General features: G+C 40.1%; 1 protein-coding gene and 2 long non-coding RNA genes across 4 annotated transcripts in view; 2 read left to right on the forward strand and 1 right to left on the reverse strand.

Moving 5' to 3' along the window:
• Positions 1-1,019: 1,019 nt before the first annotated feature.
• On the forward strand, positions 1,020-14,522 carry LOC117569903 (protein rhomboid). 2 transcript variants are annotated; one of them, XM_034251244.2, is made up of 7 exons: positions 1,020-1,205; positions 1,261-1,350; positions 1,425-1,448; positions 1,510-1,686; positions 12,408-12,638; positions 12,855-13,266; positions 13,333-14,522. In XM_034251244.2, exons 1-7 carry the CDS (start codon positions 1,035-1,037, stop codon positions 13,656-13,658), a joined length of 1,431 nt encoding a protein of 476 aa, XP_034107135.1. In that variant the 5' UTR covers positions 1,020-1,034; the 3' UTR covers positions 13,659-14,522. The 2 variants fall into 2 exon arrangements, with proteins under 2 accessions (XP_034107135.1, XP_034107136.1); XM_034251245.2 differs by lacking the exons at positions 1,020-1,205; positions 1,261-1,350; positions 1,425-1,448; positions 1,510-1,686 and adding an exon at positions 10,744-10,892 and having other exon boundaries at positions 13,333-14,516.
• LOC117569905 (uncharacterized) lies at positions 1,360-10,518 on the reverse strand. Its single transcript, XR_004572290.2, has 6 exons — positions 10,191-10,518; positions 8,771-8,935; positions 8,336-8,706; positions 7,306-8,256; positions 3,110-7,216; positions 1,360-2,714 (listed from the first exon to the last, which is right to left on the reverse strand). It is a non-coding gene; the product is annotated as an uncharacterized LOC117569905 (long non-coding RNA).
• Positions 14,523-14,666: 144 nt separating the features above from the next.
• The window catches only part of LOC117569389 (uncharacterized), a 40,623-nt gene continuing 38,557 nt past the window's right edge, over positions 14,667-16,732 (forward strand). The window contains exons 1-2 of the long non-coding RNA XR_004572253.2: positions 14,667-14,756; positions 16,179-16,343. This is a non-coding gene — a long non-coding RNA (uncharacterized LOC117569389). The remainder of the gene's footprint in view (positions 14,757-16,178; positions 16,344-16,732) is intronic.

A 16,732-nucleotide genomic window follows, 5' to 3' on the forward strand; every position in this document is an offset into this window, starting at 1 on the left:
TCCATTCACTTCCGCTGCACATCTTTGCTTGCCTCGCAGGCTCAGATCAATAACCTTGTCCCTTCTAGAGGGACAACAAACCCCTTAAGGAACTGTTGCCATGACAGCAATAACAATTACAGTGTCTGTAAAAAATTAAAACAAAAACAAAAAGCTATCATGTATTCCGGGCATGAAATAGGCTAAGGTATTGAGTACCAATTTTAGTCTATGATTAACCGAAACTTTATTTTCTCTGGCCCAAGCAAAGAGTTGTAGCAATTCCAAAAACGACAAATTGCGACGAAGTTGACTTTACAGGGCGAAATAAATTCTAAAAATTCTTATCTCGAGCGAGACTCGAACCGCAGGCACCGCGAACAAAATGTTCTCAAAGGAATGCAACTTAGCGCGCTCGACCAAATCTATCTCTGTCGAGAAGTTGATAGTTGAGCACTTCAACGAAAGCTCTAAGAACGTGCGTTGTGAAAGAAAGCTCGCTGTTAAAAGCTCACACAGTGTGCTGCTGCTTATTGAGAAGACTTACAAAATATAATTAATAATTTTGGGATTTACTTAAAAAAAAAAACATTATTATAAATATATTAAAGTTAAATAAATTCAATAAAAATTTTTTGTTAGCATTAAAGAATGTGCACTTAAATAAGAATAGCGTGCATGGAATTTCCAGTGAAATTTTGTACTGCATACTCTTAGGAGCATCTTTAAATGATGCTACCAAAAAGCATGCAATAATTATTCTTACTGAATCTGAAATCTTAAAATAAATATAAAGGCATGAAGATTTTGCCTTTATTTATAATAAAGAGAATAGAATATTTTAATGTAAGCAACTAAATATAAAACAACTATATAAGAAACCAGCTAAACGTTTGTTTAAATTATCGAAACAAACTAAAACTAAAATTGTTTTGTCTTCTTTTTGTGTAGTGACAGAAAATCCGTCCTATCACTGCCAAATTCAACTGCCGGATTAAGCAATCAAGTTTCTTAGCTAACAATTCTGGAACGCAACACGGAGACAAGGAGGCGACATGTGGCCCGGCTCCGAGCGAGGCAGCTCGCGAGCCCTGGAGTTACCGACCAGTCAACAGAATGCTGGGGGTAGTAGCCAGCAGGAGACGCTGGCGGACATCGAGCACATATCGACAATAGCCGGATCATTGGCATCCATTGGGTCGCTATCGCACACACAGATGCGCTATGTAAGCACAGGGAATTGGAAATAGGGAACAATATTATAAATATAATCGATTTTAGTGCACAAATGATGCCGGTTATGATACAGAGCACACCTCACTCAACTCGGACTTTGATGAGGCGGAATTGAAACGGGAACTGCTGCGAGATGTGAGTATTAAAGATACCTTTAGTGTTCAAACAATTCCATATACTATAATTATTTGCTTAATTACATTTCACAGAAATGGAAACTACTTTTCGATATGGTAAGTTGAAGCAACACTATTCAAAGTATTCCCCAAAGTTAATTGCGATTTTGTTGCGCAGTTCGATCCGGAGGGTTTTGGCGAGATATCCGTAACCGAATTTCTGGTTGCATTGAAATCGCCGGAATTCCTATCCCAAGTGCCTATGAACAAGCGGGAGCTGTTGCTGGAGCGTGCAAAGAAGGCCCAACTGCCTAATGGTCCGGGCTATGTGACATTTCAGGACTTTGTGAACGTGGTAAGTGCATCTAAATCGAATTCCCATGTGCCACAGCAAGAGACACACATCGACAGACTCGTGGCAAGGATTTAAGTGCAAACACAGGTGCAGATGTGTCCACTGCACAACATGTCCATGATGTAGGCTCGTGTACAAACACAAGGCACGACAAGAGTAGAGCGAGCGAGCCAGCGAGATAGAGGGAGGGAGGAGAGAGAGACGCTGATCCAGAGGCTGGCTAACATTCTTGTTGTGCACTGTTTTGTTTGTGTTGTGGCAAATGCAAAAAGTCTATTCGTCCATTTGGTCATTCACCACTCGCACTCGCCAAATAAAATGCACCTTGGCTAACCATGGCAAAAGGGACACGCCTCGCTGCCTCGGTCGGTGGATTGTTTACCGAGGGCTCTGCCAGGGCTGAAGAGACTCGTGGGCTGCATTGGGTTTGAAGTTCTTGCAGGTTGCAGGTAAACATTAAAATTGCAATTGAACGCTGCCCTCTTGTCAATCTTATTGCTATTTGATTGAATCTACGCTTGATTGGCTCACACACACACCTAGGTAATAACACAGATACACACACAAATATATGCACTCACACATGCATAATGAATGCGATTCTTCTTAGTCCTTAGCCGCTTTCCTTTTGTTTGGCAACGAGTTCTGCTCAAAGTCATGCATTAGCCAGACCATCACAAAGTGTGTCTATTTACCCTCTTGTGTATTGTATTGTCTGCCTTGATGTGGGTGTGTGTGCCTAACGGTAATTGTGAATGACAGAGTTCATTCGCACACTCGCCAGGCCTCAACAACAATGCACGACGACTGATGACATTAGCTCCTGTTGATGGCCTCGTTATTCCCATTTCCATCATCAACCTTTTGTCTTTCGATTATTTCTCAATCCTCGAGCTATCTTTGGGCTGCCGAATCAAGTAGATCGTAGGTGTGACAGTTGCGAAAGTCCTCGGCACTCATCATTAGCTTCTGTTGACACATCACAACATTAAATGTCAATGGCTTTTGTCTTGCGTTTGTTTTGTACCCTGTATACAAAAGACGAAAGGGTTTAATAACTTTGTAACAATGACAGGCAGAAGTTGACAAGGCTCAATTAAGAAAATTCAAGTGAATTGTCTGAACATCGATATCTTGAAAAGTAGAAAAGCATGAGCTATCAAATTTGATGACAATAAGCGGAGATTTTGAACATATAGTATGTATTTCAAGTATGTTCAAGTATATTTAAGAATATTGTGAAACCAGAGTTTGAAGCTTTATTAGAGATCTTCTTAGAGATCTAACTATATTGTTAAATAGTAAATCAAATATAGAAAAGATTATGTGAATACTTTACACATTAAATACCGAGGTCGGTATTATTCTGTTAATACAATATTCTTCCTTGTGAAATTTCCTCAAATGTAGTTTACTGAGTTACTTGATAACATTAAACCTTTAACAACAAGCTTCTTCGTTTGAGTTTATTCTTTTCATCACCATCATCTCGTTTGAGTCCTGTTCTATTCCTGTCGCTCTTCTACCTCATCAATATGTTGCCCTTCGTCTATTTCGGGACTATCTTTGGCATCAGTCTGTAGCAGATCCTTGTCGAAGGTGTGACAGCCGCGAAAAAACGAACACAGTCCTTATCATAACGATGCGATCGTAGTACACACAACATTTTTCCAGTTAATTATTAATTTCAATGATCGAGCAGCAGCAACAGGAGCTGCTCTCCTGAAGGCGGAGTTTTCAGCGGCCATATGGGCGGTTGAGGCTAATGTATCCTTGTTTGGAGCGCTGCTTGAATTAAAGCAGGAATGCCGCAAAACCCAAGACGAGGAGCAACGAAGCAACGGCGACGACGGCAGCTCAACATGCATAATGCAAACGGCGTGGAGGCGATGCCTGTGCCGACATCGATACAATGGAGATTGCCCGATGATTGCTGCATTTTTAACAAAAGCTCGCACGTGACAAATCCTTTTATGGCAGCGCCAAAGCAGATGCAGCGCCTCCTCGTCCGAGCCGGCGCCGTCGCTCCCGAGACTCGACTCGAAAAACATTCAATGAAGAGCAGCGGGCCAACAAACGTGTTGAACGTTATGACAACTGCCAGGCACGAGGCTGTCGCTTGATCTCGTCAGCGGAGCAGCATCTGGTCCAGCGCACAGCAGGAGGAGAACCAGTCAGAATAACTGCATCCGCAACGAACACTTGATGCTCTGTCTGTTCTGCAGTTATTCCAAGTGTTGTCAACTGTGAGAGAGACTCTTCGTTTAGTTGTGGTATATAATGATTTGCACACCTCCCCAATCCAAAAAGGGTACATCGCTTTTAATTGCAGTCCGAGCAACAAAAGAAAACAAAACAAAACGAAAAAAAGTTGAAGAACGCCGTGGAGAGAATTCTTGCATTAATCAGAAAGTCAACGGAGCTGCCAAGCGTCGTCGATCAGCGACGATCTGCGATCATCATACTTCGTAGTTGTACTCGTAAACGAAAGCAATTGGCGGTAGAGTTTCCCTCTCTCTCTCCTCAAGAAGTCGCCTCCATTATCATAATCAGTGGACGCAGCGCGCAGCTGGCAGACGCCAAAGTCACTGAGGAGAGTCGCATCTTCAACCAGCTGAACCTGTGCCGAGCACGCACCAAGAAATTCCTGCGGCTTGTCTTGAATGGGGGAATGTCTCTTTGGCCCCCATCGCCGGGTAGCTGTAGCTGGACAGGAATGCCAGCCAGTCAGCCAGCTTGCCAGCATCGGCTTGGCCAGCTGGCGACTGTCTGCGATCGGGTTTATTGAATAAACATTGCGCGCGACCGTTGCTGATGCCAATGGAGATGCGAGATGCTGCTGCCTCTTCTTTTCCTACTGTCAGCAGCATCTTCCTCCTAAGCTTGGTGGCGTCTGCTCGCTGCTGATTCTGCAGCACTGATAGGCGGTGGAATCAGATCAGCTGCAGCGAGCAGTGAGCCACCGTTGCATTGGAAGGTGCAAAATGCCTTGCGCCTTGGCCTCGAGGGACGCAAGACATCAGACGGTTGCCTCAACGTCGACGACGCGGTATTAAATCAATGCCAATCCATAAATGGTCTATGCGACGCTGCAGATTCAATTGGAATCTCTTAGCGATTTCATTATTCCACAATAATATCGCAAATCGCCTGTAAGAGGTAAAACTTGAGAGAAGTGCGTCGGCCAACGGTTGCCTTTGAGCCATTTTCCAGTTAAATACGCCAAAGTCTTCGACTGCTGCAGCAACGATCGCTTGGCGTCTGAGGTGTGAATCCACTCCATAAAAGTGGTTTAGTTGAGATCATATTTAAGCCACTAAATCGTGTACTTTGAGCGCATGAGTTACGCAATTTGATACGCGATTAGTTGGCGCTTAAGCTCTATTAAAGTCTTGAGGGGTCTGCTGAGCAATTTGTGCGCCGCATAAGAATTTCCTTCTAAAAGTTATCATATTATGGAATTGATTATTTTGTATCTAAATTGCTTTTGACATTGTGATTTTTGCAATTGATTTGACTGATTAATGTACTGAAAGCTGTATTTAGCTTCTCGATGAACTAATACATTCCAAATATATCATAAAGTGCGGAATATACCAGAAAAAGATCTCCACTTCGATAGAGTATTGTTACAAGAATATTTGTTAGCTTAGTTTGTTAAATCATAATAATAATGACGATGTAATAATAATCATATTCCTTTGTAATTTATGTTTCATATTTTTTTTTAAGAATTTCAGATTGGAAATAATCTCTCTATTATAATACAATCTTCGTGTAAGATTTTGTCTTCCGCAATTCAGTTACAATGAAAATTTGATTTAATTAATTTTATCGTTTTGTGTGTTTTGAATGTTTTCTTATTCCATCCTGTCCGATCTTCAATATTTTCACATTCTTACATCCTTTAGAGCTTGTATATTTCATTCCACTCTATCAGAAGCATTGTCTTCTTTCTTATTTTCTTATTCCATTCTGCCAGATCTTCAATATTTTTTAAATTCATTCTTTTAGATCTTCTATATTCCGTTCCATTCTATCAGATGCATTGACTTCCTCGTTAAAAATGCAATATCTAGTAACTTCCATATTCAGTTGCAGCATTTTAAACAAACGTTGCTTTGCATTACATCCAATCCTGGCTTAAACTGTATATGTTTCCTCTGAGCCTTGTCACACCATGTCCTTCACAGAGAATATCATTTATGTTTTCCTTGTCGAGTTTTCGACAACATCCTTTTCATAGCAGTTCCATTTCAAAATTGTGGGATTTAAGCGTTTTGAAAGTTGCTTAAAAGCCAATCGATGATAGTTTTCGTTGTGCAAAGTCCTTCATATCCTTCGACAGATAACAGTTTTCCATTGTCGCTGCCTGACTGCTTTCCATCCACACAGAACTAGCAAAACGAAAAATGAAAAAACTTGCTGAGAAATGAAGTAAAAATGCATGTTTTTGTGCTTCTGCTGCTGCTGCTGCTTGGTTGGCTCTAACATTCGTTTTGACTTGTGGCCCATGCCAAGGACGTGACAATGCCAAAGATGACAGTGGGCGGATGGAACAGGAGGCGGGGGTGGGACGAGCTGGGCTACTGATGCTGACGATGTTTGGTCAATGGTCAATTTGGCAGCAGTTTATTTTGATTGTTGTGCATCCGGGGCAAGGATAACGATGTGCACATCAAATGGCACAGCACCAAAAACTGCAACTGTCTGCGTTCCCACGTGCTGGAGTTTGTTCATCCTCTTCGATATCGCTTCTTTTTTGGGTTTTTTACGTGGCTTGTCGCAGTCACGAAATGTGCTGATAACGAGTCCTAAAACCGAAATCGATGTCCTGCGGCAGTCACACGCTATCTTGTTGTAATAATCGCTTATGCATTTCGTGGCTTTTTTCCCTCCTCCGTATATAGTAAATGCCAAACATTTATCTTAAACAATGTTTGGCCAGTGTCCTCGTGGGTCTCATTATTCATTGCCACGATTTCCAAATGCAATTAGTTGACGCTCCGCTGTAATAATAATAATGGCCACAACTAATTATGTTGAATAAATTTAAATGGGCAGCGCACCTGACATTTATGACGGCATTAAAAACACCGTCGCATCCACATCCACAGCCCTAATTTCTGTTGCTTGTTTTTTCTTTTTTGGCAGTACAGAGGTCAATGAAACTGCTGCTGGTCAGCAGTTTTATTTTTTTGAAGGTGGCTCTCTGACCATGGCCCTGGCCCTGCAGACTGCGCTTCAAGCTCAAGTGCCTCGCATAATTGTGACACAAATAAACGCGACGGAAGCGCGCGCGGTGTGCGCATCATTAACTTGTGCCCCCAAAAGTAAAATGAATCCAAGAGCAGCCGAATTTCGTTGGTAATGAGGTGACATCAAGTGCGTAGTTCGCTTCACGTATTTGCGTCTAGGATGTAGACACGCGCTCTGCATGTTTGCACCTTGTTGCAACATGTTGCGGCAAGCGGCAGCTGCTGCTGCTGGCCCTGATTGCCGCTTGTGTGCGGCAGTCGACCGGAAAACTCTAACAAAAAAAAAAAAAAGAAAGAAGTTCAAATAGTAGTAGAAATTCGTATTTTTTTGTGATTACAATGATATCCGATTACTACTTACACACATCGTCGTAATAGAGTTCGGGGGCTGGCACGCCTCTTAGGCACAATGCGTAAGTGGAATGAAGTCTTATTTTATTTCGTTTGATTTCCACGTTTTTTTTTTTGTGCCAATCTTGTGCCAAACAATGATGTGTGTGTGTGTGTCTGGAGTGGGTCGCTCTCTGTGTGTGCCTTTGTGCCTTGCGTGTCATTTCATTTCCGCCAGCCACGAATCGCAAATCAAACACAGCAGACGAAGTAGACGTCGACAGCTGCTCCTTGGCGGTGCTTTGCATGCGCACACATATCCTTGCAGTGCACAATTGAGGGGCAATCTTAATCATTCTTATGTAGTATTCTTATGTAGTATATAGCTTTTGCAATACAATTGAAAGCCATTGCTTGGCCAAGACAAAAGACGCGGCGTCAAAGGCCAAAACGTCAAAGCAGCGCAAGCCTTCTCTTCTCTCAGTGTGTGTGTATTTTGTAGTGCATTGAATAGTCTCGAGTTCTTGTTGTTGTTTGCTGGTCGGCACACAGGAAACTGCAGAAAGGTGCAAACGAACTTCCGCTCCAAATCAGTTTTCGATTTGTTGTTTCACTGCTGCTCCAGTTTCTAGCTGCAAGCAACTTCGTCTCCAGCTGCCTCGATGTGTGTGTGTTTGTTTGTTTGTTTGTTTTATCTGGCACGCGCTGCATATGCTTAAAGAGAGTTCAGTTCCTCTAGCAGTTAGCCAGCTCTGCTTAGGTTAAGCTCATCCCTGATATTGCTTTTGCTGCAGCCTGAGCATCTGCTAATCAATCACCATCATCATCATCAACAGCAGCAGCAGTAGCAAAACGGTTGAAAGGTTGATTGCCCACGCTAAAGGATCTGGCCTATAATTAGCCAAAAGGTATGTAGTAGTAGTAGAGGTCTTCTCGCATCCTAAGCGACGCATCCTGGCCGCCGTGCGGCAGGCAAATGTGACTTTAATGAGTAAAAATGTGATAATTAGTAGACGCCAAGTGACCGACAAAGGCAACGAGAAAACTCTCTTGGTAATTACAGTGGAAAAAAAAACCATTTGCCCGTCAAATTGCGCACTCTCTGGGCGGGCGGACAACAACAACAACGACATCAGCAGCAGCAGCAAGTGTTGCCTCCAGCTTCGAGGTTGGGTTAAAGATTCAACAAAAGCAATACACAAAATGGCAGAGCGAGAGAGAGAGAGATGTGGCTACCATTTTCACCTGCGGCCCGTCACTTGACTGCGCAAACAATGCAAATTGAATTGCTTCTTGCAAAAATATTGTTATTCAATTTGATGACCGGGTTCGAGGTGAGTGCTGCTGTTGCTGCTGGTCCGCTGCTGTTGCGGTTGCTTCTGCTGCTGTTCCGCTAGCTGCCACAAGGTGCTCAAGCTTGGCCGGGTTTCCGCTGCCAAAGACAATAAACAAACAATTGAGAAGGTGACATGTTTGTGTATTTGACTGCGACTTACCCGATATCCATATTCAAATCTGAATAGTACAAGAATTCAATTTCATTTTGAAATACTCGAGTATTCTGTGGACACTCAGGCTCATCAAGCTGTCTTTTTTTGTATTTCAGATTTTTGTCATCTATAATTTCAATATAATTCCAATCTCTTTAGCTGTATATTAAACTGTGAAAAATAAGAAAATTAATTTAAAATTATTATTATTTATGTTATTAAATTTTACTTGAAATTACTAGATAATTTTAGGGATAGTCAGAAGGGTCAAAACGATTATAATCACTTTGTTTTTAAAAGATTATAATTTCTTAAAAATCATGTTCCTGACAAATTTGGTTATAAATAAAAACATTATTTATTATATTAATAATTTGTTGATGCTTTGTAATTTTGTAAGCATATGTTCAATTCAAGTAATTTAAAAGCAATATTGATTTTAATTTTAGTTTCTTTTCTTTTTCTTCTTCTTTCAAGGGATAACCTAATTAATTATTTAAAAGTCTTTAACAAATTGGATGAGTTTTAATAATAAGTTAATTAATTTACTTTATAATCAAATTAAAAATAAATCTATAAGAATTTTCTTTACTTTTATGACAGTAAAGCTTATCGATAGTCAGAAATACGTAACAATGTTTAAAAGGTTTCACTACTTTCACACATTTAGCATACCAACCTGAACTTCGCTAATACCGGGTATAAGAAGTTCGACTTAGCCACAGCTAAATGTTTATGTGTCACAGATTGCACACGATTTATATACAAACTAGAGAGAACGAGAGAGGGAAGGCGAGAGTGTGAGCGAGAGAGATATGGATTATTGGCCAGTATTACGGCTGGAGTCAAGGCGGGCAAGTTTATAAATATTTTGTTCAACTGCTTGGAATAAAAATGTCAACACACACACACACTCGCATTGAATGAGGGCGCACACATAACATAAAATGCATAATGGAGTGCACAACAACAACAAGAACAGCAACAACGTTGTTGCCCGAGTGTCGCCAACGAAGATGTCCTTTTTTGCGCATAGCCTATGGCTAACAAAAACACTCGCACACACACACACTCACTGGCAAACACACACAGGACATGGCCACGTAATTCAAAGGAATTTTTTCGTAGGTGTTCCACAGCAAAGAGACGCCGCCGTTGCCACTGCCAGAGAGCGCCCTTCTCTTGCCCATGTTGACCGATGGAATGGAATGGGATGAAGAGGAGGGGATAGGAGTGTGTTAAATGTTTTGCGTCAATTTGTCGCTTTATGTTTGCGACCTAAAAACGTTGTCACACACACACAGACACACACATTCAAATGCACATCGTCCTTGCTGAATGAAGCACAAATAGAGTGTATTTAACTCAGTTAAATGAAAAACGAAACGAAATGAAACGGATCGAGGCATTTGAGAATTTCATTTACCTGCTGCTGCTGCCCTCCTGCGTGACGTCATGCGGCGTTGCTGCTGGGTAATGTCATTATCAGGCTACGCCGCAAAGGACGGGAAGGGGAGACAATTTCCAGTGTCCAGTGCATAATTCGCACACCCGTCGTGCACGTCACAAAACAAATGATAAACAATTATTTGTTAGCGGCGCTGTTTATGTTTGATCTCCTTGTGTTGTGTGTGTGTTGGCTGCAATCCCAGATTTATCATCGCCTCACAATGCAATTTGGGTGTTCCAATTGTTTGATACGTGGAAATGCACAAATCGGAAGTAAACTGAAGCCCATTTGAATTAAGGAAGTGTGAGCAAAGCACAAAAGAAATGTGCTGTAGCCCTGACAGTCAAATTTGCGGCAAGTTGGCAGCTCCTTGTACAAAATATAGGCGCAAAGCAAACGCAACGATCGGCGAGGAAATGACGGTGACGCCAACGACGTAGCGAGCAACTAAAAAAAACCGCGGTGTCTTAACGTTAATAAATTAAGTGTTTTATGTACATATGCATATTTATTATGTATGTTAATTATTGTGTTTAATGGCATATTGAGTATTATGTTTGTAATCAGTGCACATCACCGATAAGATTATAATAATTATTGCCGCAGTCGCAGCAATTTGTGTCAACGTTACAAATTAATAAAAAAAAAAACGCGCGCTAAGTTGAAAAAATACGTTGCGTAAGTAGCAGAGGGTGTTAAGAAACAACAACAAACACAAATACGCATTTTATATACAATTACCTTTTATCGGCTTGTTCTTTTTTTTTGCCACTCACTACCATTTGTCAATTGAATATTCAATGAGTGCTTTATCTAGCAAATTTATGCCGTTATAATTGTGTTGTACGATTACGCATAAGCTGTAGCTGTGTGTATGTGTAGGTGGCGTTGCCACTTAGTTGCGGTTGTGTGTGACAAAGAGGATTGCAATTTGCTAGTTAATGGCCCTGCAGGCGATTTATCAATTAAAACAAATTTGATAATTACTAATATTAGACTGTCTGTCACTGTCTGGCTAACTAGACGCGACACTTGTTAACTCCCACGGCCTCGTCTAGAGAAGAGGCCACAAAATGTACAATGTTGCTGGCTACTAGCGGAAGTAACTATTTTGTTTCGCCTTCCCTTTTTCCGCATCTTCTGCGTTTGCAAGCTTAATTTGCAGATTTTTTTCGTGTATTTTTTTGTGTATACCCTTTGTACGAATGAATGGGCACAAGTGGTATGCTCGGCTGCACAAATTGAATACTTCTTTCTGTTATTTAAAGTACCCTTTGATTTAATATTAACATTGACATTTAAAGCAGTTTTATTAACATAGTCCTGTTAGTATTTTATTATTTGCTCTTGTTTGCAGGGTATATTTTGCACTGCAATTGACAGTAATGTATTTTTTCGTTTCGTAATCGTGAATTTTAATTGCGCGTAGGCTTCATTTGGATTTTCTTGCTCTCAGCTCGCCGTCGCAGTCTCCGTCTCAGTTTTAATTAAACACAATACACATTTTCCGGCTTTTGCAGATTTTCGTGTTGTTGTTGTTGGCCTCCGCTTTTAGTTGCTGTTAGTTTTTATGAGCGCCTTAATTGCCCGCCCCGTTCGCATCTTTTGTGAACATCTTAATTACATAATAAAAATTATTTAGTTTTCACAACTCTTCTCTGCCCCTCTGTCCAGAAGCAGAAGACCAGTCCACACCACAATCCTAAATAGTCAGCTAGTCATTATACTACCAGGCTTTGTTTTCATAATTTTATGGCTCGTTTAGTTTTGGGGTTAAAGATTTATGTTTGCAGATTTTACTTATGAGATGAGATACATTAAAGCACTGTATGTCCAATTGGAACGTGCAGACTTCCCAGATATGTGTGTAGTTTCCCATGGCTTTTTCAGTCTGATGCGATGAGCTTGAACTCTGATTTATCGGATTTTCTTCCTTTTCGATATTTCTAAAGTTTGACGTTTATCGGCCGTAGATATCGATTACACATTATTTGTAAGCGCGTATTTTGAAATTCATGTCGTTATTGTTGTTGTTATTACTTTTGAGGTTGTAGGGGACTGCCTCTATACTCTGGCTTGCTATTTAAATTAGCTCAAGTCGAGACTTTATATTATATATGTAATATTTCCCCAGATGTAAGCATTAAATGATCCATGTCACATCCATGTCTCTGTTTGTTCTGCCGTTTACAGATGAGCGGCAAGCGAACGCGTAGCTTCAAATGCGCCGTACACCAGCGAGATCGAGAAGTGTGCTCCGAGAACGACTTTCAATTGGTGCTCAGTGAGCCGCCGCTCTTCAGGAAGATGGTGCATGCCGTTGCCGTCGAAGTGCTGCCCGAGGAGCGCGATCGCAAATACTATGCGGATCGTTACACCTGCTGTCCACCGCCCTTTTTCATTATACTGATCACAATGATAGAGGTAGAGTATAGTATTGTTTAATATAGTATAGTTATATACTGCATGCATGGAGATTATTGCATAATTAATCTTACGACATTCTAATGTTAATGTGCATAATTCCAAAAACACATTATTTGATTTTTAATATAGTAGTTGCACTTATCAATTAATATTGATACTGTAATATCATTATAATTAATTGTTGCCAATTTACACAATTATTCTTTTCACTAGCTGGCCTTCTTTGTGTATCACACGATGGCGGTGGGAGAAACGGCAGCAGCGGGTCCCGTGCCCACGGACTCCATGTTTATTTATCGTCCCGATAAGCGTCATGAGATCTGGCGATTTGTGCTCTATATGGTGCTGCATGCTGGCTGGTTTCATCTGGGATTCAATGTGGCCGTCCAGCTGCTCTTTGGCCTGCCCCTGGAGATGGTGCACGGATCGACGCGCATCGCCTGCATTTATTTCTCGGGCGTACTCGCCGGCTCCCTGGGCACCAGCATCTTCGATCCCGAGGTGTATCTCGTGGGCGCCAGCGGTGGCGTTTATGCCTTGCTGGCGGCGCATCTGGCCAACGTGCTGCTCAATTACCATCAGATGCGTTACGGCGTCATACGCCTGGCATTCATCCTCATCTTCGGTAAGTTGTTGTGAGTTTCGTATCTGTTTTGTTTTGTAACTTTTCCCATTTTGTTGTTGTACGTAGCTTCGTTTGACTTTGGTTTCGCCATCTATGCACGTTATGCCGGCGAGGATGCGTTGCCCAACCAGGTGGGCGCCAATGCGGCGTCTGTATCGTATGTGGCACATTTGGCTGGCGCTGTGGCGGGACTCACCATTGGGCTGCTGGTGCTCAAGAACTTTGAGCAGAAATTGCACGAACAGTTGCTCTGGTGGATTGCCCTTGGCACGTACATGGCCCTCGTCGTTTTTGCCGTCGCCTTCAATATACTGCATGGTGTGACGCTCTTCAACATGCGTGTGGAGAAGATTCGCGTCACGGAGACCTTCTACAATGACTTCAAAGTATAGCAGAAGGTCGATAGAAGGATGGCGTATTTGTCTTTCTGTTGATTCCCCACCACAAAGAACGAGATGATTATGGATTATGGATATATTGTTTTTTTTTTGTTCGCGTTTTTCGTTTTCGTTTATGATATTATTATTTCGTTAAAGTTATTTTGTTATTTAGTTTGGACAGTGAATAAGTTTGGAATAGTTTAACGTTTTTGTTCAAGTTGATTTATATCGTGCAATATATTACTATATGTATTTGTATTGTACACAATATATAGACAATCATCTTCTAAGTGGAATGAATCAACGCTATTTGTTAACAACTTTTCGTATTTGTACGCTTCGTTTTAAAGTACAAAAGATATGATGATGAAATTGAAATTGATAAAAGTTATGTAATCTGAACTGATTAGGCTATATATACCATATATATATATATATACACTTGATGCTGAACACTGCAAATGAACAAATTCAAGACTTTGTTAGGATTAAGCGCAAGTAACAACATTAAATTAAGAGATGCTGTAAAATAAAACGAAAAAAATCGAAATTATTTGAAACCGAAAAGATTATTCTAAATTTTCAGAACTGTCCCACAGCAGGCCTTACATATACAATGAATAAAGATAATCTTAAAACTACCTCAGACTTGATAAAGTAAATAAGTTTAAAGATTAAATATTGAGATCGGTTTCAAATTTTAGAAAAAGAAAAATAGCATTCTCAACTGCCCTTATCAACAAGAAAAAATCATCACTGCCAGCTTTAGTGAATACAAACAGCACCAATTAACTATACCAAATATATACATATATTTGTACTTTGTGCATTTTGTACATACATAATTGAATAATCACAGACAAATAAATGATTTAATTAAACCCAAACGAAACAAGAGTTTTAATTGCCTACATTTTGCATATTCCGTTTTGTGTCAATCTTCTGTCAAAGGTCAGTGTTGCCAGCTGAGCTTAATTTTTGGCGGACAATATTTCATCATGCAAATTATGGTGTGGACACACTGGCCTATGACGCCATATGTAATTTATCAAAAGTGAAGTGATTATTTGTGCTGCTGTCAGTAAAAGTAAACCAAGGCTTAAACACTTGGTAAGTTGTTAAAAATTATGAAAGTATTTGATTTCGATAACGTATGTGTATGAAAGTGTAATTTAATACACGCTAGCCAAATTTTCAAGCGGTGATTAGAGATCTCTGCTTGGCGTGTTGCCATCTTTATCGCGCCAGCATTTTTTTTTTGTTTTTTTTTTTTTGCACTTGGCGGCAAACGTACATAGCTTTGACAGTGAAAAGCGAAAAACTGTAGAATTTTCATGTCAGTTACGTGCACGCACCTGGGACATGGCTCTCTGCCTGCCACCAGCCACCAGCCACATGCCCCATGCCACCTCCATTGGTTGGGCTGTCAGTTCTACTTCCTCGCATTCGCTGTCAACAAAGCGTTGCACCTTGGCTTTTTACCGGGTACTGTATTCATGTACCTGACGACCGCACGTCAACGTCTCACTCACAGAAGATGCCATCCCTCTCCCCGCGCCCGCTAGCCCAACCCTAACCTCAAACCAGTCCTGTCCAGGACACAACCAGCAGTGTTCCCAGCATTGACGTGCTGCTTCTGCAGTTAACCAAATCCCAACGGACATGAAATTTATGTTTGTTTGCGCATATTTCACCGTTAGTCATTCGTCAGGCGTTGTCACGCAACAAAAAAGTAGAAACAGAAAACAGCAAAGAGGCGACAAATCCATTTGGAGCATGGGCCAAAAGTAACAACAACTTTTTGGCCAAAAATAATATAAGCAAATAAACTGTTTTTTTGGGGTGACAAAGAACTTTTGCTTGGACAAAGGATTCAATTGACGCTGATTAATGCTGGAACGCTCTAATTTGTTAGTGCTGTTTATGCTTAACCCTGAATAAGGTTGGAGATCTTTAACGTAGCTATTGATGTGCTATTGATACCCTTTAATGTAGTGGAAATGCGATTTAAACGATATATGATGCTTCTTATATAAGATGAAAGCGTTGAGAATGAAAGATTATAGTGGTCTCTAATTATGAAGCATGTTTATTGCTATTACCTCGATATTAACATTCTGATAGAAGATATTGTCCTCATAATAAAAATGTCCTTTAAGAAAGAAAATCAACCTTTAGCAATATCTTGAAGAACCTTAAGGAAGTTTGTCCTATAAGAAAATCAACATTTAGCAATAGGACCTTTATATAATATTCCAAAAAATGTTGTATTTTAACATAAAGCTTTTAATTTGACGCATTATAAATAAAAACATTTTATATTAGATCACTGATATTAAGAGTTTTATAAAATATACTACATTAATATAAGATACTTCTTCTATAAAAGAAAAATCTGTTAAGCAAATTTACTATTCATGAACAAATTTTAGATTATTCTTTATACGTTGATATTAACAGTTTTAGATAAAAATATTCAAGCATGTTATTCTTTATTATTTTCTAATAAGTTTTTAATTGAAATATTTCTAGTTATCCATCCAACTCATTATAACTCAAGGCATTATGGATTAAATATGTCGATATTTGTAGTGATGATAAAAAGTTTTTGAGGCAAAGGCAACAATTTGGATCTTTTTTAACTCACACAAATTGATTGTGGAAATTTACTTGTTGAACTGCAAATCAATATGATTGGTAAGTCTATGTATATTATATAATATTATATTTACTTGATTGCAACTGCAAGAGATAGTATTTCAAATGCTTAACCCATTTGTACCAACTTAACATCAACCTTTTTGGTGCAACGTTGCGTTAAAGTGAAGTGTACTATATAGCATTTTAATTGAGTGCAATGCGGCTTGAGCGGCTCAAGCATTGACAGAGCTTATGGGGAGCCAGTAAATAAATCATATCAATAAGAAGGAGCACACACACACACATACATGTGCAGACGCTGTCCTTCGACTGAGCCGTAAACATGTTTATAAAAAGTACAAGTTAATATTTATGTAATTCAGCAGATACGAAGTACAACGAGCAGATCATTACATTGACATATTCATGCACACACGCTTCAACTG

This window comes from Drosophila albomicans, chromosome 3 (genome assembly GCF_009650485.2).
Source record: "Drosophila albomicans strain 15112-1751.03 chromosome 3, ASM965048v2, whole genome shotgun sequence".
Taxonomy (NCBI): Eukaryota; Metazoa; Arthropoda; class Insecta; order Diptera; family Drosophilidae; genus Drosophila; species Drosophila albomicans.

Excerpts from the sequence above, each read along its gene's own strand:
- LOC117569903 (XM_034251244.2), top strand. The coding sequence starts at position 1,035 with ATGTGGCCCGGCTCCGAGCGAGGCAGCTCGCGAGCCCTGGAGTTACCG. Across the intron at positions 1,351-1,424 it reads AACGGGAACTGCTGCGAGAT|AAATGGAAACTACTTTTCGA; the intron begins GTGAGTATTAAA and ends TACATTTCACAG. Across the intron at positions 12,639-12,854 it reads TACTGATCACAATGATAGAG|CTGGCCTTCTTTGTGTATCA; the intron begins GTAGAGTATAGT and ends TCTTTTCACTAG.